This window comes from Prionailurus viverrinus, chromosome A2 (assembly GCF_022837055.1).
Source record: "Prionailurus viverrinus isolate Anna chromosome A2, UM_Priviv_1.0, whole genome shotgun sequence".
NCBI lineage: Eukaryota > Metazoa > Chordata > Mammalia > Carnivora > Felidae > Prionailurus > Prionailurus viverrinus.
Window position 1 is genome coordinate 48,048,996 of NC_062562.1, and position 21,779 is coordinate 48,070,774.

The 21,779-nt window shown below is 40.9% G+C and overlaps 1 protein-coding gene across 1 annotated transcript in view; it reads left to right on the top strand.

The window, feature by feature from the left end:
• Nucleotides 1-1,248: 1,248 nt before the first annotated feature.
• Nucleotides 1,249-21,779, top strand: part of GRM7 (glutamate metabotropic receptor 7) — an 862,204-nt gene continuing 841,673 nt past the window's right edge. The window contains exon 1 of the mRNA XM_047851063.1: nt 1,249-1,767. Within this exon, the coding sequence (XP_047707019.1) occupies nt 1,249-1,767 (519 nt within the window). The remainder of the gene's footprint in view (nt 1,768-21,779) is intronic.

The window sequence follows — 21,779 nt, forward strand, 5'->3', positions numbered from 1 at the left end:
AAGGTATCTGGATCATCTGGGAGACTTCTACCTGCCTTTCTTCCTCCTACAGTCACCTCTTTCCTGCTGTTTCCTGCCTGCAAAAACCTGTCAGCAGCCCAGAAACATCTTTGGAAAAGGGTAGGAGGGAGCCTTATACCTGTCAGCACCAGAGAAGAAAGTGCGCTTTGCAGAGTTCTCAGTTGTTACATCTCTGGCGATGATAGAATGAAAAGAGGGGAGTCCGAGGTTTCCACCACAGATTTGCTAGAGACCTCAGTTCATCCTTGTCTGCCCCCCAGTAACCCTTGAAGACCAGGGTGCACTTACATTCCTAACGTTTCTTGGCGTGTTTTCCTAAGAGCTTGTCCGGTGCCTGGTTCCTACCCCCAACCCCCCCCCCTCCCCCGCAAGAAGTCTCCGGGTAAAGGTTCTTTAAGTCATGAATCAGGCTCCTGTGTGTACGTGTGTCTTTCTTAAAAACTGGTCCAGACGGATTAGTAGTAGAGAGTGGGATCTCCCACCTCCCCTTCATCACTGCGTTCTCTACCTAGCGACTCGCTCGCAGTCTCAGGGATCTGACAGCCAGGGTTCGCGACCTCAGGGTTGGGAGCAGTCAGCACCAGCTATCCCTGCCCCCTCCTGGGGTTGCTGCCACCCGTGCCTAGAATGTGCCAGTGGGTGCAGGCGGGCGAGCTGGACGCTTCTACCGTAAGAAGGGAGTTCAGCCCTCGCCTGAGACCTGCAATCCTCAGATTCCCTGGGGACCGCGAAACTCCCAGTCGGAGGCACTCCCTGCTTTGCCGCCCACCCATTCCCCCCTCCTTACCTCAGCACGCAGCCCCTCCCTGCGTGATGATGCAAACCAGTGGGGAGGACGGGCTCTGGGAAGGGTGGGGAGTGTCGGAGAGCTAGCGAAGGAGGGAGGGAGTGGGAGGAGGAGGAAAGGGAGCCGAACGACCATTTAAAGCGATAGCAATCCTTGCCCTCTCCCCAGTGCTGGGTTGTTGGAGAGCGCGAGCGGCAAGCCGGGGAGCGCGAGCGCGGCGCGCGGGCCGGCGAACCCGTGAGCGCACGGAGCCCCAATCTGGCAGGCGCCGCGGGACCCCCCATCTTCTCTGGCTGCCCCTCCCCGGGCGCCCCCACCCTCCGTGCCTGCAGGAGTCTCAGGGCTTCCCCGGAGGACCTCACCCCAAGGGGCCCGGACCCCGGCGAGCCCGCCACCATCCCCTCCAGCGCTGCCGCCACCACCGCAGCAGCCGGAGCAGCATGGTCCAGCTGGGGAAGCTGCTCCGCGTCCTGACTTTGATGAAGTTCCCCTGCTGCGTGCTGGAGGTGCTCCTGTGCGCGCTGGCGGCGGCGGCGCGCGGCCAGGAGATGTACGCCCCGCACTCTATCCGGATCGAGGGGGACGTCACCCTCGGGGGGCTGTTCCCGGTGCATGCCAAGGGTCCTAGCGGAGTGCCCTGCGGCGACATCAAGAGGGAGAACGGGATCCACAGGCTGGAAGCGATGCTCTACGCCCTGGACCAGATCAACAGCGATCCCAACCTGCTGCCCAACGTGACGCTGGGCGCGCGGATCCTGGACACTTGTTCCAGGGACACTTACGCGCTCGAACAGTCGCTCACTTTCGTCCAGGCGCTCATCCAGAAGGACACCTCCGACGTGCGCTGCACCAACGGCGAGCCTCCGGTTTTCGTCAAGCCGGAGAAAGTAGTTGGAGTGATTGGGGCTTCAGGGAGTTCGGTCTCCATCATGGTAGCCAACATCCTGAGGCTCTTCCAGGTAGGGAGGCGCTCCCTCCGGGGCAGAGCGCGCTTTAGCTCCCCGCGCTCTTAATCCTAAAAGCTGGCTTGGACTCCAGGGGTGCGGGGTCAGGTCAGCCTTCTCGCAGTTTCACCCTGGAGATCCTGCGAATCCCTCCCACCCCACCCGAGGAGGTACCTTCCCTGCTTGGTTCATTTCCCTTCCATCTCTCCCCTGTCCGCGCTCCACTCCATCCGGCTTGACATCCTGGATTTATGGCCCCATTTACAAGAAGCAATCTGCGAAAAACAAGGCGATGATTTAAATGGGTTTGCATTAGAGTGAAATATGGTCCAAAAACAGGCTTGTAAAAGTGCCGGGCTCCTGTGAGAGCCGGTTGGGCTCGTGGAATATGAAAGATGAGAAGACGCCTCGAAACTGGGCATTTCTCAACTCCCCAGCTTCCCAGCCCCAAGCCACCCGGCAAGCCGCAGCTCGCTTGGAAAATTTCAAGAAGAGCTTAGGGAGGCACTTCTTAAACCGAGGGCTAGGTTTTCACCTACGCGTGGATGTCAATTGCCCATCTGTCTCGGGTTGGATCTCCCGACCTGTAGCCTGTCTCCGCGAGGGCTTTGGGGCGGAAGGCGCGGGGACGCTCCTCAAGTGGGGAGATGCCACCCGCAGACGTGACCCCCGGGTGATTTGCTCTGGGCAAGTGTTTGCACCGTCTAAATTGCATTTGCAGTCCGGCCACTGGCAGGAGCTGGGCGATCAGCTTTCTACTCCTGTCACTTCAGAGCCCAGAGATGAGCTCATGCTAACTGCGAAACAAAATCGCTTTCGCTGCCTCCGCCCTCCGCCCATCCTTCCCACGACCTCCCTACCACAGCCCCCCAACCCTTCCCTCGGCTCCGAAAACGATTCCCGGAGCCAGGCGAGAAGGCGCCTGGAGGGAGGCACTAGGGTGCGCTGAGCAATGCCGGCCGCCCTCCTGCTCCGGGCGCCAGAGGGCAACGGCGAAAATGGGAGGAAGGCGGATCCGGGGCAGCTGAGCGGTGGGTTCTACTGCAGTGCTCTCTCTCCGCCCGCTCCCGCATTTTGTGCCCCGTGGCTCCTGTGCTGCATTGGGTATAAACTGATGCATTTTGGATTTTAAGAAATTGAGTTCCAGGGTCTGTGTGATTGTGGGTTCCCTTCTCCTTGTTTCTCCGTCTTTCTATTTCTTTTTTTTTCTTTTTCTCCCTCCTTTGTGTTTTTCTTCTTCTCTCTCCCTCTTTCAGTTTCTGATTCTTTTCTTCCTCTCTACCCCCACCCCCAAGGTTTTGGTGTTTTTGTTTTTGTTTTTTTTTTTTTTTTCTCATCTCTGTCTTGAGATGATCCTTTCCTAATGCACAGCTCTCTCCCTGCCAGGTAGTGCCCCAACCCAATTAATCCCTTCTCTAGATGTTCTGGCTAACCCTGGTGTCCTTATGCTCCCCATATCTAACGAACTGGCTCCCTTCCAAATGCTTTCCCAAAGGGTGTTGGGTTTCTGAAGGGGATTCCTTTTGAGATTCAAACTGTCACCACATCAGCACCTAGGAGTGTGAAGTTTGTGTGTGCACTAGAAAGACAAGTGCCTGCCCAAGGCTGCAGCCTGGTATGGCCCCTCTGATCTTCTGAACATCCCTAACACTTCTGGAGTATGCTGTTGTGGGAGTCCCTAGATATCTGCAAACCCGAAAAATGCTTTGGGGGCAGCCTTCATTCTGAGATGATGCTTTTGGGAAGAGGTTGGGTTATTGTAAGCCAAACCCAGAAGCACTTCCTTCCTGTCTGAGCTTAAAGCCTGGCAACTTAAGAGGGCAGTGCTGCAGGAGAAAGTGAAGTCAGAGATCACCTGGGAACCACTAGGGCCACTCACAACCCTGTGAGCCCGGAGCCCCGGGGGTCAAAGGCATATTTGGTGTTTCACATGTTTAAATTATTTTGGTGCCTGTTCCTCTCTTTACTCAGAGCACTGGTAGTACTGCAGATGGGCCTGTTTGTCTGAAAAAGAGTGCAATGTTCAAGTCAGGAGAGGAATTGCAGAGCAGGCTGAAGGACTGTGTTTGCTGAGAAAGATTCCAGGGGGAGCTGATTCTTCCTCTGGTGTGTGAACCTGAGGCTCTTGTGAGCAAAAGAAATAGCTTGCCTTATTCCCCCATTCCCTGGGCTGGGAAGAAAGGAACTGAATGCCAATGTTAGTGTGGGTTGGGACCACAACCATTCAGAGAAAACACTGTCATTTTCCTCTAATTTGCAAATTGCAGCTATTCATGTTGGATTGAACAGCTGAGGGAAAAAGAGCCCCCAGTTTTCACCTGCATTTATGGAGAAGAGGCTGGGTAGCAGGAAGAATGCACCAACTTGTGGCTTGTGCTACAAGCCGGGTATAACTCTTGGTGTGGGTATCCTGCTTCACCATTGCCCCTGTTGGAATATATAGCTATATATTCCAACAGTCTCTCCCAGTAGCCTTTTTTTTTTTTTTTTCTTTCGCACGTGATTGTAGGAGCTCTGGGCATGCAAGTCTAATCCCTAATTTCCCAGCTTCTGTAAGCCTACAAAATGAATAGAGAGAATAGTGGTACACAGACCCATTGTTCCAAAGCACAATCAATTTAGAGAGAGAGGGAAAGAACTGTAGGTGAATCTTCTCTGGGACTGCAGGGTTCAGCTCAATTAAGATTGTCCTATATAAAAGAAGCTCCTGTAAATGATTGAATTCTTAGCTCTCCAGAGATTTGAGTTTTCTTTTCCAGGGCCCAGTAGGTTGCTGTGGGAACCATGCCAAACCTATCATTTGAGATAAAAAATTACGGTGAGATAAGCTTCTAGGCTGGAGGAAGGAATACTTAGTGACTTAGTGACTTAAGTACTACACACTGGGGGTGGGGGACAGGAAGGAGTAATGAGATAGTAATAAATGTAACTAATGTTGTTGTCAGAAAAAACTGGAATGAAGTTCTTTCCTGAAAATTAGGACCTGGGCAAGAATGACTCCTCAGATATAAATAGTGTCTATGACTTTGAATTTTCATTTGCCTGCTGGTCTACCAGACCAAAGATGTGAGCTGAACAAGTCCTCTCTCTCTCTCTCTCTCTCTTTTTCTCTCTCTCTCTCTTTCTCTCTCTCTCTCTTTCTCTCTCTCTCTCTCTCTCTCTCTCTCTCTCTCTCCTCTATATGCACACTGAATTGATTAGTAAATGACATGTCAGAGGACAGGAATGATGTCCCCTGGGTCTTTCAAATCTAGGAATTTGAGGCTAATGAAATTAGTGTGTGGCCAGGGCTCTGCCAACAAGAATTAAGTCACTGCAACCACCCTGCAATGCATTTTCAGCCTCAGAGAAACATCAGGGAGGAATTTCTGGAGATTTGTTTCTGAGCCTGTACAAAATAATACTCTCCTAATGCTAAGAAAGATTAAATGTAAATTAATTTTGACTATGAGTAACATATTTAAAAAATAATCACAGAGTGGGGATGGCTTAAAGTAGAGAGCTTATATAATATGGTGTCCAAAGGATAAATCTCCCCTGACCACTGTTTTATGGGCTATAAGTAAGATATATTATAGTGGAAAGTAATAGGCATGTTTTTATTCAAGGCTTCTCTGTTATTGACTTGAGAGCAAACACTCTGAGAGTATAAATTACTTTTGCTACATCCTGACTCTGAATGAACAATATTTCATGGCCAGTGACATGGTCTAAGCCATAGACTTGGAATTGAATGGCATCTGTTTCAGTTGCTTTGTTCCTTCAAAAGCAACTAGATGGAAAAAGTGGCCAACTTGACTCTTGTGGAAGCATATTGCAGATCTAAACCTGTGGACTTTATACCATAAATGAAATACATTTGTAAATTTCTAAATGTCGTCCTTCTGTTCATTGAAGCTTGAACATAATCTCAAACTTCCAGGGCATTTTACATATACATACTAGTTTTCTTCTTCCTTCTTTCTTTTGCTCCCTCTTTTCTCTCTTTCTGTCCATCTTACATAATTGGGTAGAACTGGGCACCTAGGATGATATGGTATTACTATAGTAGGAATTTTTTTTAAACAACTCTAACCTACTCTTTTTAAAATTTCATAAATACAGGTGTCAGTGCCATTTGGAATAGGCTCTATAACAATCTCTGCCTCCACATTTACTGTGTTTCAGGAAATTTACCTAACAGATGGTGAGTGGGCAATTTTTAAAAGGGGCATTTTTGAAAAGAGCAGAGAGGGAAGGAATAGAGGCAGGCACATACTATATTTGAAGATACCTCCACGTTTATATTTTATGTATACAGGCCCATAAGATTAAGATGTCTTTGGGAATTTTTCTCTTCAAAAATAATGGAAATAATGATGGCCTTTGCTTTGTTTTCATAAATTCTTAGAGTATAACAAACCATAAATGCTCCATTTCCTATATATATATAGGTTGTGTCATGGCCTTAAAAGACCATAGCCAGATTACACAAAGTGCACTCCAATCTCATTCCTGCCATTCATTAGTCTTGTTACCCTAAATAAATTGATTATTTTTTCCAGGCCTCAGTTACTTCATCTGATTTTTTTTTTCGTTAAAAATAAATGTTTCTAAGTCTTTAATCTCTTCAGGTCGTAGTTTGCTTGGAGAAAACCTGCTCTTGTCCAAACTCTATGATGTCATATTTCTGGCTCCCACTTTGAACTTTGAGCGAGTTTGGGGGAACTTTTAAAGAATATTTTCACCGGTATCTTAATATTAGTCTAGCTCATTTCTCATATTCAGACTTTTCCCCCTTTTTCTTTTGCTGGTGTGCTTCTTAGTCATGTATATCAAGGCTGGTGTTGAGGAAAATGACCTTCTGGGTTGGCTTACTGCATCGTCAGAAGACCTGGGACAGGGAGCAGGAACTGTGGAATTTATAGAGGCAGATATAGCTTTCATTATCCAGTGCTGTCCCCTTTCATCTTGCAAAAACACCAGGCTTTCTTTTGGAAAATTGCCAAATAAGGACTTTCTGCCTCCTCCCTGGCCCAAGTAACTGAACGCAAGCAAAGCAGGTGATGGGTTCAGGTGTAGGCATCTGACCTTGGCCAGAATCCTCCCCAAGACTTTTCTGTCAGAGGAAAATGGGAAAATTGGCTCCTCTCTCTGGAATTTCTAAGCTGGGGAAAAACAACTCTGGGACTCCCAGTGGCCATTCAACACAAGACAAGACTTTCTGTAGAATAAAGTCATACAGAGGTAGGCAGGGTTGAGTAATGGAGAGAAAGCCCGAGCCCTGTTGATATTCTGAAACTCTCAAACCCAACTATATCTGAATCAGCTGAATCCCTGAATTTTCAGCACTTGTTCTTAAAATAAATTAATTAATCAAAATTCCTTCTACTATTTTCAGTTTGTTTTCAGCTATGTGCAGTTAAAAGTCTCCTAGCCAGGGGCTCCTGGGTGGATTAGTCAGTTAAGCATCTGACTTTGGCTCAGGTCATAATCTTGCAGTCATGAGTTCGAGCCCCGCTTCTGCCTCTCTGCTGACAGCTTGGAGCCTAGAGCCTACTTCAGATTCTGTGTCTCCCTCTCCTTCTAACCCTCCCCTGCTTGCACTCTTCCTGTCTCTCTCTCTCTCAATAATAAACACTAAAAAAACAAAAAACAAAACAAAAACAAACAAAAACAAAACAACAACAAAAAAACCCCAACAGCCTCCTAGCCAAAACAAGCGATTTCTTAGCTTAGTGTAAGGCTTGCTGATTGGCATCCATTAAGTGAGAAATAATATAAGATATTTTCTTTACATTAAATATAATCCTTCTAGCGCAGGTGTGGGATATTCAGAACTCTGCATTCTTCCCTCTCTTCTCAACATTTGCTTTATTAACATGAAGGATTTGTTATCCCATCTTGATGCAATTGAGAGAGAAGGTGAACACTTCTGATGTGGAGTGCAGCATATAGGCCTCCTATTTGGAAGCTTTAGAACCATCCTTGCTTCCCTTCATTACAGCAAATCTTTTGTTGATGTCTCCAGGGAAGAGCAGCATTTTCCTGGCATAATGGAGTACAAAATGCATTAAACCCCTGGGTCACTCTACAGTAAGCATCAAGCCTAACTACTTGTCTTCCCCTTTTACTTAAAGTAGACAAAAAAGAACAGTCACAAACACATTTTTCCAACAACTAACCTGTATATGTGACTACTGTTTAGAAGACAGTTATGCAACATACATTCAGACCAATGAATTCATGGACCTTTTGTCAAATGACACAGTAAATAGATGTATTTTATGCACCTAACAAAAGCAAAACAAAATCTTTGTTCAGGTAAATATCTGAGAAGAATATTATGGCAGCATTTATGATTATGATATTTCCATGTTTGACAAGTAACTTCCTTTCAATTATATTTACTGCTAAATGTTTCTTGAATCAAGTTATTATATTATAAGCTCAAAAATAAAATAATGTGAAGTTACAATATAGTATACATATCTGTTTTATGAGAACCAAAGCTCTAATTTCTTTTCAATAACAGTAGTAGTAACCACATTAATAATTTGATCTTTGCTAGGAGCCATTATGCCATGTACTATAAATACTTTATCTCATTTAGTTCTTACAATAGTTCTGCAAAAGACGTATTATCATCCCCACCGTACAGCTGAAGAAAGTGATTCTCATAGCCCCAAGTCACATGACTGGTAAGTGGCAAAGTCTAGATTCACACTCAGGTTTATCTGACAGTACCCTGGTTGTCAACCACTACGAATGCTGTTCAACTCTTGCACGAATGCAGAAATACTTAAAATAATTATAATTCACCTACCCTGAAACTGTGGTGAAATTTGAAGACATCAAAGTGGCTGATTGCTTAACCACACCTATTTCCAGAAAGAAATAATATTTTATTTCAGTTCTACAATGAGATTAATTCTATAGGTCTGTTAAAACTTGAACACACAAATCCTCACCCCCAAATGAAATATGGTTGTTGTCTATTATTCAACAGGTAGCCCTGTATGTAGGAAATAAATACATAGTAGACTGTCCATGCAAATAAAAGAGAAAAGATGTGTTTTTTTTTTTTTTGGTCCTGATTCAGTGCCCATCATTATGGATTATGATGGCTCTTTCTGAACTTCATTTCATTCACTCTACTCTTTCTACAAACCTCAAGTGGGAAAATCCATCATTCAGATATATGTGCAAAGCGAGTGGACTGTATTAATACAATTGCTGAAAGTCAAGTTGATAGAGCACAGGAAATACATCCTAATAAATGCAACATTAATGTTTATGTGGGCCGTAGAGTGAGGGGAAGGAGAATTTTCAGTTTAATGGATTATTTTGCCTCTTGCTACGAAAGTGCTACAGCTAAATAGTTTTATAATTGGTCATTTACAGAACTCTCCATCTCTGGATGTTGTGCTCTCTCTCTTCTGTGGCTGCCAATCCTTTCTCTTGTTCTTGTTGGAAGATAGCAACGAAGCCACTTCAAGGGCTCAGCCTGCTTTTCTACCTTATTGTTTAGATGAAAATATTTCCATTTGTTAAAGTACTACTTAAACATTTTTATCGGGTTTTAAACTTGACTGTGTTCTGAATGTAGTAGCACAGGCAGACATAATGCGGGATGTTTTCCTGGAGAAAACTTACTTTTTTATCAAAGGAGTCATCAGAATTTTCATGTAGGGTTGAAGAACAAAATTCTGAAGTTAGGTTTGAATTTAAATTCATCCTCACTACTTTTTACCAGTCTCACCTTGATCAAACAGGTACATTTCTTATCAACTTTCTTATATTTGAAATGGGAGTGATACAAGTATACTTGTCTGATAAGTAATTGTAAAGATTGCACAAAATAAGCATGGAAATATTTTAGCACTGAGTTTAGCATGTGATGAGTGTTCAATACATTTAAAAGCTGTTATTTTATTATTATTATGCTATTATTACTAAATATAACTATTTCTTAAATGTCACTATTGCTAAATTTACTGTAAAATTACCATAATAATCCATGCTGGATTTCACTCTTTTTGTTCCTTTGTTTAAATGGAAAATATTACACACACATACACACACACACACATACACACACACACACAATGAGAACACATTAGTAGTATTATTCAGTGGAGTGAGAATTTCTATGGCTCTGATTAAGGTGAACAAGGAATGCCATGGACTTATATACCAGACAGGTTAAGAGTAGTGGGCTATGGGGTTAGTCAGCCCCAAGTTTGAAGTCCACTGTGACCTTTTTGTAGCCATACAACCTTGAGGAACTTACTTAAACTTTTTGAGTTCTACCACTGGTTTCCTCATCTGTATTTTTTTCCAGAAATATTTATTAAGCATCCCTCTTGTGCACTGTTTTTTGTGCTTGGACATATCAGTGACTAAAAGAGACAAGTGTGCTCTCTCTCTCCTCTCTCTCCCTCTCCCTTCTGTCTTTCCTCCCCTCTCCTCTTCCCTTTCTCCTATCTCTACTCTTCTGTCAGCTTACACTCTCATGAGGAAACAGATGTGATAAATAAGTCCTACAGTAGGATAGTTGATGAACCCTATGGAATATGGAAAAGAACATGAAGCATATGAGGAATGTTGGGTTGGTAGTCCTGGGGGGTGTACAGGTGGGTTCTATTTTTAACTATGGTAGTCAGGGTGGATTTCATAAGGTGACAGTTGAGTAAAGACGTGAAGTGAGGGAATTGTCAGAATGGATTAGGGGAAGACCATCCCCTGCCAGCCGGAACAACCAGTGCCAGAACGCTAAGGCAGAAATATGCCTGGCAGGTTGGAGGAACATCAAAGATGCCACTATGACTGAGTAAGTCAGGAAGAGAAAGGGGAAGCAAGAGGGCTTGAGATTAGAGATATGACAGGGCAGTTTGGGAAGCCTTGGTAGTCCTTGGAAGCCATCACATGTATTTTGTCTTACCATAAGTGTAGGCAATGAGTAGTGGGATTTTAGTATGATGCGTCTGTTGGTTTAAAACAATGTCATCTGTGGTATTGAGGATGGGGGAAAGAGTGGAATTAGGGATAATTTCAGGAGGTGATTACAGGTGCTTAAGAGATGACTGGTGGTGGCTTGGGCCAGGATTTTAGCAGCAGATGATTCAAGAAGTGATACATTTGGAAGATGGTGACACTATTTCCTGGTAAATAGAATGGGAGATGTGAAAGGAAGAAAAGGGACAAGGTGAATCCAAGACATGGGGCCTGAGCAAGTGGAAAGTTGGGATTACTATCACTTCAGATGGAAGAGGGTTGGAGTGGAGCACATCTGGGGGATCAAAGATCAGATCTGGAGGTAGAAGGTTTGAGAAATTTTTTGACATCCAAGTAGAGATGCTGAATGCACAGTTGGATATACAAGTCTGCAGTTATGAAGAAAAACCTAAACTAGAGATACATTTTCATAAAATGGAGATAACTAAGAATGACTACATGGGAATACTATTTTAAAGATTAAATGAAATAATGTGGTTAACACTGTGTATTTCCCCCAAATTTAATAACTACTAGCTAAAGACAATTGTCTGAAATGAAAAAAAAAATCCTATAGTTTTTGCAGTAGAACTGAACAAAGTGATGTCACAATCATTTTAACAGTATTTGTGACACAATTGTTTTAAGTCAATTTATATAACATAAAAGTTGGGGATTTGCATCACTGGTATACATTTGACCCTTAAACAATGTAGGAGTCAAAGGTACTGACCCCCACACAGTTGAAAATCCACACTGAGCTTTTGAGTCCCCTAAAAGTTAATATCCTACCATTGACCTGAAGCCTTAGTGATGACATAGACATTTAATTCACACATAGTTTGGTTTTTTTATATGTATTATGCACTGTATACTGAGGATAAAGTAAGCTAGAGAAAATAAAATATTACTATGAAAAATCATAAGGAAGAGAAAAGACATTTACAGGACTGTACTGTATTCATTGAAAAACCCCATATATAAGTGGACGTACACAGTTTAAACCCATGTTGTTCAAAGGTCAGTTGTATAGGAGAGTTTGAGCAGAGACCCAGGTATTCAAGGAAAAATAATGGGCCTGTCTTATAATATCCTTATGGGTACAGACTTAATCACTTCCTTGGGCATCTCATATCTTCCATTCACTTTGCTATTGAATACACGGTGGGGAAAATTTGATCTTACTGGTTTTGAGCTCCCTTTAGGTTTTTACAAATCGTTTAACAGCCTTTGTAGCTTATCCAAAATTCTGTTCCTTATTCATTTGATTATCGGATACTGGTCTAAGCATGTCCTTATACTAAAAAATGCATGACCATGTTGTCTCTACACATCTATAATTGTATTTTAACACTGTCATTATGTAAGCTATATTTTAATGGCAATTATAACAAATTTTATATCAACACATCCGTTTCTAGTGTTCAGGGGGAGAGCAGCATGTAGTAAATTTTATCAAAATATAGCATCTGAAGAACAGAACAGAGGGTAATTGTGTAATTCTGTATTCACTATAATTAAGTTCAGTGGAGTTGGCATAATAGAATTAAGATGAAAAAAAAAAAAACAACAAAAAAACCCAACATCCAGGCACCATGGCTCCCTGTCATAACACACCCTTTTCACATCAGAGAACATACACTTGGTGTCTTTCTTTTTCTTTTCTTTTTTTTTTAAATTTTTTTTTCAACGTTTATTTATTTTTGGGACAGAGAGAGACAGAACATGAACGGGGGAGGGGCAGAGAGAGAGGGAGACACAGAATCGGAAACAGGCTCCAGGCTCTGAGCCATCAGCCCAGAGCCTGACGCGGGGCTCGAACTCACGGACTGCGAGATTGTGACCTGGCTGAAGTCGGACGCTTAACCGACTGCGCCACCCAGGCGCCCCTCTTTTTCTTTTTTTTAATATGAAATTTATTGTCATACGTTGCTCCTCATCAGGGAAATACAAATCAAAACCACTCTTAGCATATTTCTATACAGAAATGGAGAAAGGAAGAGGCCAGAGGATGAATGGCAGACACTAAAAGAGAGGGATTATGAAAAACAACATAGCAATGAAAGATTTCTTCTGGATTTGGTAGGTGGGGAAAATCTACTAGCATGTATGCCTGCTGGGACCACATTTTCTGGAACACTTAAACCCAATGTCAAATATGCTGTCTCATCTTCCTTGTAAATAGGGATGTATCTTTGCTTCCTGTTTCTTGAAAATGGGTTGTAAAGATTATCACAAGAACTGTACCATATGATAAAAGTACATTGTTTTGAAATGACTGACACTCTGTCAGGTGTCACACTCCAAGTTTGCTGTCTCTTTCTCTTAGACTTATTTTAGTTTGCAGTATGGGACTGGGTAATGGGAAAGATCACTGGAATTTTTATGTCTTCAGAAGGCAGTGTAGCATAATGGTTAAGATTGTAGGCACTGGGCGTAGGTTAAATTCCTGCTTTCCACTTGCTAACTATATTACCTTGGTCAGTTTAGCTGATTATCTGCCCCTCAGTGTTCCCATCTATAAGGTGACGATAATATTCCATCCTCTTAGTACTGTCTTCAAGATTAAATGAAATTACCCATGCCAAGCACTTAATACAATGGCTAGAGCACAGCAAGGTCTATTTATCAACATTATCATCATCATCATCACCATGCCAGGTACTATCTCTCCAATGCATCATTTCATTATCTCCTCCCCACCATTTCTGTTTCTGCCATGTTTCTATTTAAGAGTAGGGTTGTGACAGAGCTTTTCCTTCCACTGGTATCTGATCGTTAGTCCTCAAGGTGGATGGACTTGGAGACAGCATACTGCTGCTCATTGAAACAATTCCTGTTTGGAAAGGGTAGTTGGATGTTGAGGCCAAGGAATTTTCTCTGTTCATCCGGGAGACTAAAGAAATATTCAGGCCTCAGTAGAGAAGTCAGGCAAAGGGCAAAATGGTTATTTTCATACTTTAGTGATTAAGCACAAGTCAGGCAGACTGAATTTGAACTCCTTTCCATTGTGTATTGACAGTGAGATGTTAGGTGTTTTTTGCAACTCCTGTGAGTTTACAGTTGATAAAAAGAATAATAATATTAGGACCTACTGTATAGTATCATTGTAGTAAGTGAATAAAGCATTTAGCATGTTTTTGGCATACAGTAATCACTTAATACTTATTAACTTCCACAAATACTATCAGTACTACTAATATTATTAAGTAGTTGAACAAATCTGATGTCCTTCCTTTTCTTAAGTTGAACATAATTATTTGAATAATCACCTTACGTTTATTAACGAGTGCTTATAAAGCCTCATGAACCCCAAAGGTCCTTCAGCTCTTCTCCTCATCAGACCTGTCCTGGAGGGGTGGAGTCAACACCATCCCATCACTGCCATCATTGTCACTTAACTAACCATACTGAACACTTTCTGTGTGCTGGGCACCAAACTTGGCCCTGTATGTGTACTATATCATGTTGTTCTCACATTCAGGTGGGAGACCTGATTATCATCATCCCTACTTTACAGATAAAGACACTGAGGTGTTAAAAAAATAAGCATTTTGACTCACAGCAAGAGATGGAGCTGATATTTAAACCTCTGTCTCTCTGACCTCAATGGCCTGTAAATTTTATTATACTACATCCTGGTAAAAAAATATGCTTCCAGCCACTTAGTTAAGAGAAGTCTTGATCCTCATATTCCTATATATCCCATGCTGTCCTTGCCTCAGTACTAGTAGGGAGAGGAAGGGCCCTTTTCAAAGACCAAAGGGAAATTACTCCCTTTTGCCTTTCTTCAATCAATTAACCAATATTTTATTTCCTTAAGAATCCCCACATGTTACTTTTGGTACTTACCTTGGCCTCTTAGCATTCTTACATTCTATACATGACTCATCCACTCTATTACATGTTAATTTACTTGAGGTCAAGTGTAGGGTCTTATCCTGAAATGCAACTTTATCCCAGTAGTGTCCAACTCTGTGCTTTTCTTTTTATAGTTTTATAGTGCATCTGCAAATATTTATTTGAGTTTTGTTGAATTGTGCTCATCAATAGTGCATTAAAAGTTATATACAGAGAGCTTCCTTATAAAGAAAACCTTCTAAATAACTTTCTAGCTGGTTCTTTTTATAGGATTATTCTAAAAATTATAATCTTCAGATTGCTTTGTTTTTAGAGTAAGTACTTCATGTTACCTTATTTTAACATATAATAACATAGCTCTATTGTCTATATCAAACCTATGAGTCTTCACTGGCTTGTAACTTCGCTTGTTGATTGTTGTTGATTTTTCCATTTACAATGACATAATGTGGTCCTGTCATGGGTGGGGCTGGGTTGGAAGATACACCTAAGAGCCACAGATTGGTTTTCTAAAGAATTGACATAAAGTACTAGAGTTCCTTTCATATTTTGCAGAATCAACAATTTCATTTTTATAATTTTGTTCATTAAAGAAGTATGGCACTATTTTCAAAATACTATCCTAATTTGCTAATCTTCTTCTCCTTAGTCTTAATGAGAAGAGAGTAGGCTGAAATGAAGAAGGTCACTATGACCATTGGAACCACTGAGGTAGGAGTTAGTCACTGAGTTTTGTTTTCATCTCTCCTCTGTTAGCTTATGTCTTCAGAGCTTACTAGGTGCAAGGTACTTAACTAACCATTGTAAATGGGTTGTTTCATGATCCCCTGATAGTGAAACAGGAAAGATATGTATTATTATGATCCCCCATAATACACATATGGAACAGAACCTCAGAGGTAGTATTTGCTCATTAAAATATGGTAGAAGTGGAACTTGGATTCAGGTCTGTTTGACTCCCAAATCAGTGATTTTTAATTAAGGTTATATAACCTTGTGTTACTAGATTGTTTCCAAAATTCTCTCAGCTCTAACTTTTTATAGTTAAGTGTTTGATTGCAAGTTTAACAGGGGTGAGGAGAGGTAGGGAGGAATTCCAGAATATTGAATGTTTTTTTCTTCATATATATCTCTATATAGGTGTATATACACACCCATATATATATATATATATATATATATATATACACACACACACACACATATATACATATATATATATTATATAAATTCCAGAATATTGAATGTTTTTTTCTTCATATATATCTCTATATAGGTGTATATACACACCTATATATATATATATATATATATATATATATAATGTATAAAATTATTCATATTTAAGAACAGTTTTAAATTGAGGAAATATATGTATTTATATTTAAATTTTGGCTTCTTCTAGCCAGTAGCAAATGAAATTATTAGCACAGATAGCACAGATATACACACAGCAGAGAAATAGCCAATCAGATTTAATTCAGTAGCTTGCTTTTTTTTTTTTTTTTTTGGTAGATTTGTGTGTTGTGATTTTATATCTGCAGGTAATTTGTTGGAGAAAATATTTCTACCACTTTACACAAAACTAAATTCATTTAACAATACAGTCTCAAATGTCTTAGTACATCTTTAATCTTTAATGTCATCAGATATATAGAATCATAGACATACCCCAAAGAAATAATTTGAAGATGTAATTACTTGAATTTCCCTTATACCTATTTACTTTTGTGAATTAAAAAACTATATATTTAATTGTATGTATCTGTTTCTCTGAAGATGGAAAATACTGACTGAAACACAAAAAGTTAAAAAATATTATCTAAAATTACAAAAACTGAGAAAATGTCAAAGAAATAAGCTTTTTTTAAAAAAATAAAACTTCTTCCTGTGGAGCCTGATGCAGGGCTGGAACTCACAAACTATGATATCATGATCTGAGCTAAAAGCAAGAGTCAGACCCTTAACCAAAGGAGTCACCCAGCCACCCCAAAGAATTGAACTTCTAAACAGTGTTTTTGTGTGTGTGTGTATGTGTGTGTGTGAGTGTGTAGTATTTCTTCTTCTGAAGGAATTAATCTCAAAGCTCTACTAAGACTTTTCAGAGACCCATTTAATGAGCAACTATTTTGTGCCTGAGACTGCACTCTGCACTAGAGATTCTAGAATAATGATAGTAATAACAATAATAAAAATATAAATTTTCAAAGACCTTCCTTCCAAGTAAAGTCCACTGGGCAAACAGAGTGAGCCTCACATTAAAAATGGCAGTGATTCTCAAACATTAATGTGCTGAAGAATCATGGCAGGCATGCTGACCAGTCCAGTTCTTTGTGTGTGTGTGTGTGTGTGTGTGTGTGTGTGTGTGTGTGTTAGTTTATTTTTGAAAGAGAGAAAGAACAAGCTTGGGAGGGGCAAAGGGCGAAGGAGACAGAGGATCTGAAGCAGGCTGTGCGCTGAAAGCAGAGAGCTCCATGTGGGGCTCAAATTCACAAACTGTGAGATCATGACCTGAGCTGAAGTTGGACTCTTAAACCAACTGAGCCACCCAGCTGTCCCAAACCAGGCTGATTTTTGATCCCCTTCTCCAGTTGGTCAGGTATGAGGTCTAGGTAACTCTATCTTTAGTGAGCACCTCCAGGAGAGTCTAAGATGGATGTTCCCAGCTGTCCTCAGTCTTCAGTGAGCATCAGATTTGCTTGAGAGTATTGTTAAGAAAGATTGCTGGGCTCTACCTCTACACTTTCTGGATCAGTAGGTTTATATTTCTAATCATTCCTTAGTTGTTGCTGACGTTGCTATCGAAGGAACCACACTTCAAGAACCACTTATCACTTGTTTATTGAAAACATGCCTCACAATTCTGTAGTATAGGATTGTGTGTGCAGTGAAAGAGACATGCACAAAGACACATGGAGGCAAGGGGACTCCACCCTAATTGGTCAAAGGTAACAATAGTAGCTAGAATTGATTGACTCAGGAAAGGTTATAAGAACTTGCTCATTTAATCCTTTCAATAAAGTATATAGGGGCTACTTCATGTCCCCGTGTCCTAAACTGGTAGGAAGCAGATTAAGAGTTCAAATCTAGGAAGTCTGATTCCAGAACCCACATTCTTAACCATTCATAAAGGTTGTCAGTGAAGGCCTTCTGGCCTCCAAGTGTAGATAGGAGGATGAGTGGACACAAATCCAGTACTCATCTGGTGTGTGTGTTGTAGGAGGTGGGAGAGGATGAGGGCTTCCAGAGGAACCAGCCCTACCCACACACCTACCCTAAGTAGGTCTGATTATTAGGAGTCTAAAACAAGAGTATAACTATGGTATGGTGAGAAGCATTCTAGAAACCTGGGCTTAGAATTCTCAGTTAGTAATGAGTTTTGCTGAGCTAAGAAAAAGTAAGAGTGATTTACTTTACTTTTTGCATGTGAAAAGAAGTTTGGAGATAGTCCCACTAGTGTTAATTCTGCTGTGGAAGAAGTGCCCGCAAGGGACAAGCTTCCTCCACCTTTTATCTCCCACTTCTCTAGCATGTCACTGTGATCCCTCTACTTGCAAGGTGACTGCTGACCCTCTACAGTTCTCTAACCATCAGGCAGGAAGAAAGAAGAGGGGGGGAAAAGGAAAGAAAGACAAAGACAGATAAAAAGTGTGTGTTAGGGAGCCTGGGTGGCTCAGTCCATTGAGCTTCTGACTTAGGCTCAGTCATAATGTCACAGTTGGTGAATTCAAGCTCCCAGCATCAGGCTCTCTGCTGTCAGCTCAGAGCCCACTTCTGATCCTCTGTCTCACTGTCCCTCACCCACTCATGAACTCTGTCAAAAATAAGTAAATGTTGGGGCACCTGGGTGGCTTAGTCGGTTAAGCATCTGACTTCAGCTCAGGTCATGGTCTTGCGGTCCGTGGGTTCGAGCCCCACGTCGGGCTCTGTGCTGACAGCTCAGAACCTGGAGCCTGTTTCAGATTCTGTGTCTCCCTCTTTCTCTGACCCTACCCTGTTCATGCTCTCTGTCTCAAAAATAAATAAATGTTAAAAAAAAAAAAGTAAATGTTGAAAAAAAAAAAGAATGTGTGTTGTGTGTGTGTGTTGTGGGAGGGCACGAATATCAGGGCTACAGAAAGGCAGTGTCTAAATCAGAGAGCAAATTATTTGCTGCAACTCATCAGCAGACTTCCATTTAGATCTCAAGAATGTAAGGCTTAAACCTGACTACCTTAACCTTAAGGATAATGAGGTCCACTAAACCAGGGCTCTGATAGTAAGGAATAGGCAGAGAGTGTTTATTGATTAGACAACTAGCAGTCGGCACAGATTTCCTCCCCACCATTACAAACAAATACCCCCCCCAACTGTATTTTATTTCATATATTGTACTTTAAAGAATGGTGGGAAACTTTACTTATCTGTAAATAGTCTCTTAGAAAGGGTACAATTATATAATTATACAACCCCCTGGAGACCTCCTTTCTTCTAAAAACTCTTTGAAAACTGTTCAAGGTTGAGGACATTTTGATCTTAATTTAGTAACTTGCAGTTGATTATCCTGGAATGACATCCTCTCTCTGCAGATGTTCTGTCAGGCTTTAGAAAATTCTGGAAGAAGTGGACAGAGATGTTTTATGGTACATGTATAGTGATATGAATCTATTCAAAATAAAATTCATTTAGGGACCAAAAGGCATTCATTTCTGCTGTGTTTTTTCTTCTTTACATGTTCACAAATTTTCCTTTCTAAAATTCCTTTGAACGAATCTGTTAGGTATCATGTAGCTACTTCTCCTGTCTGAATTCTTTATAACCAAACTTTCTTCGGCCTGTGCTCTCTCATTCTTCTTTGTTGAAAGTATTTCTCTGGATCCTCACCTCTTCTTCTTACCTCATAGTTGAACTCCTATCTTGAACTAAAGCAATAGTCTTCTATGACTTCTCCAGCCCTCGAAGAACCTGCTTTTGTGGGACAAAGAAAGAAAAAGGTAGACTTACTGGTTAACTGAGAAGGTGAGCAATATGTGGAGTGTCTCAGAGAATTAAAAAGTAAGAAAAGTAAAAGCACTAGAAGAAACTGAGAGATGGGCTTGTTCAAACACTTTATTTTACAAACGAGTAAATTGAGTTCTAAGAGAAAAATATGACAAACTGCCAATCTCAGTGGCATGACACATTGGAAGTTTATCACTTACTGACTCAGTAGTTCAGTTTGGACTTCTGTTGTTCAAAGGTCAGCTTTCTGCTCTGTGATTCAGGATCCCACCACGTCCATCATGTGCCTTTACATTTGTCTCAAAAGGGAAAGGGGAGAGGAAGTTGCAAGCGCACAACCCATTATCCTTCAAATATAAACTCTTCACATCACTTTTGGTCAAGTTCTTTGGGAAAGAACCAGTAATGTGCCCACACACAGTTGCAAATGGAGATGGGGGATGTTGCCCCTGGCTTGGTTTTAGTGCTGCTTTTATAATCTGGAGGAGCTAATTAAAAGTCTTCCCTCTACAACTGGTTGTTTCCACCACAATGAGTGATCAGCCTGAGGCAATAGATTCAGTGCGTGTGTGTGTGTGTGTGTGTGTGTGTGTGTGTGTGTGTACAGACAGTTTAGTATGAGCTGACACTTGGGGGCCTGTACCTTAAAAAAGAGTACAGATAAAATTGCTTCTTGCTTTCTTTCCTAGTTCACGATGACTCCTCCCTAATTCCTATCATCCTGCTATTTCACTCCCACCTCAGTATCAGATAAAAGTTGTGAAATAAATTTTTCCAAAGCCTCCAATGCTTTGAAAGGTAATAAAGTACTTGGACCCTCTGCAATTTCTACCAATTTCAAATGGTAAATTTGTGGAAAGTAAATTGATATTGAGTTAAAAAAAAGATTTTTTTTTCTTGTACACCTACACCCTGAACCATGGTGCAAAATTAATGGAAAATTAGAGAATTCTGTCTTCTAGTTGTAAATTAAAATATTTCTAATTGTAAAAATACAATTTTTTACAAGTGCAAAAACTACAAAAATGGAAAATATACAAAGAGAAAAAGTAAAAAAAAAATAACTGAAATTCCCATTTCTCATAAATCATCTCCCTAACATTTTTAAAGTTGTGTTTTGAGACTATTTTTGTGAGGGAAGGTGCACATAAACACAACACAAACATATTTTTACTTGGTACTATATTATGAACATGATTCCATATCACTTTAATGAAAATTTGTATTTTAATTTTTAATGGTTGAACAGCACTCCATTATTTATTTAACCAGTTCCCTACTGCTTAACATTTAGATTATCTCCATTTTGCTTCTCTAAACAATGAAAAAAACATCCCTCTTCCCATTTCTTTGAGCAGTTGTTCACTTATTTCCTTAGAATGGATTTCTAGAAATTGGACGGCTGGTTGTTAATTTGGGTATTTACACTCCTACTGTCTTCCAGAAGTGTGACACTGCATCACTTTTCTGCTAGCGGTTGAGCATCCTGTGTGGGTTTAACTTGTCACCAATACCAGTATCACCACCTATTTAAGTCTTTGTCATTCTGATGAGTAAAATCTGACAATTATTTTTTTTTATTATTTAAAAAAAAGTTTTAATGTTTATTTTTGAAGGAGAGAGAGACAGAGCATGATCTGAGGAGGGGCAGAAAGAGAGGGAGACACAATCTGAAGCAGGTTCCAGGCTCGGAGCTGTCGGCACAGAGCCCAACAAGGGGCTCGATCTCATGAAATATGAGATCATGACCTGAGCTGAAGTTGGATGCTTAATTGACTGAGCCACCTGGGTGCCCCAAATCTGATAATTATTTAAATTTAATTTATTTGATTAGTAATAGTAAGGTTGAATACATGTTCATATATTCATTGGCTGTCCCTCTTCTTTTGTGACTTTATGACCTTTACCCATGTTGTTTCATTTGATTTATAACTTTGAATATGTTAATATGTTTATTTTTTATATATTATATGATGCAGTTTGATTTCATTTACTAATTTTTCTATGTATAAGAGATGTAATACTGTCAAGTCTATTAAAAAAAAACCCTTTAATGAACACAGACGTGTAGAAAATCACCAGTCACCCTCTTGAATTTTATAGTGATTTCCTTTTGGGCAGTATGGGAATGTAAATCCTTACTTCATATATATTTTTTAATTTTTTTAATGTTTATTTTTGTGAGAGAGAGAGAGAGAGAGAGAGAGAGA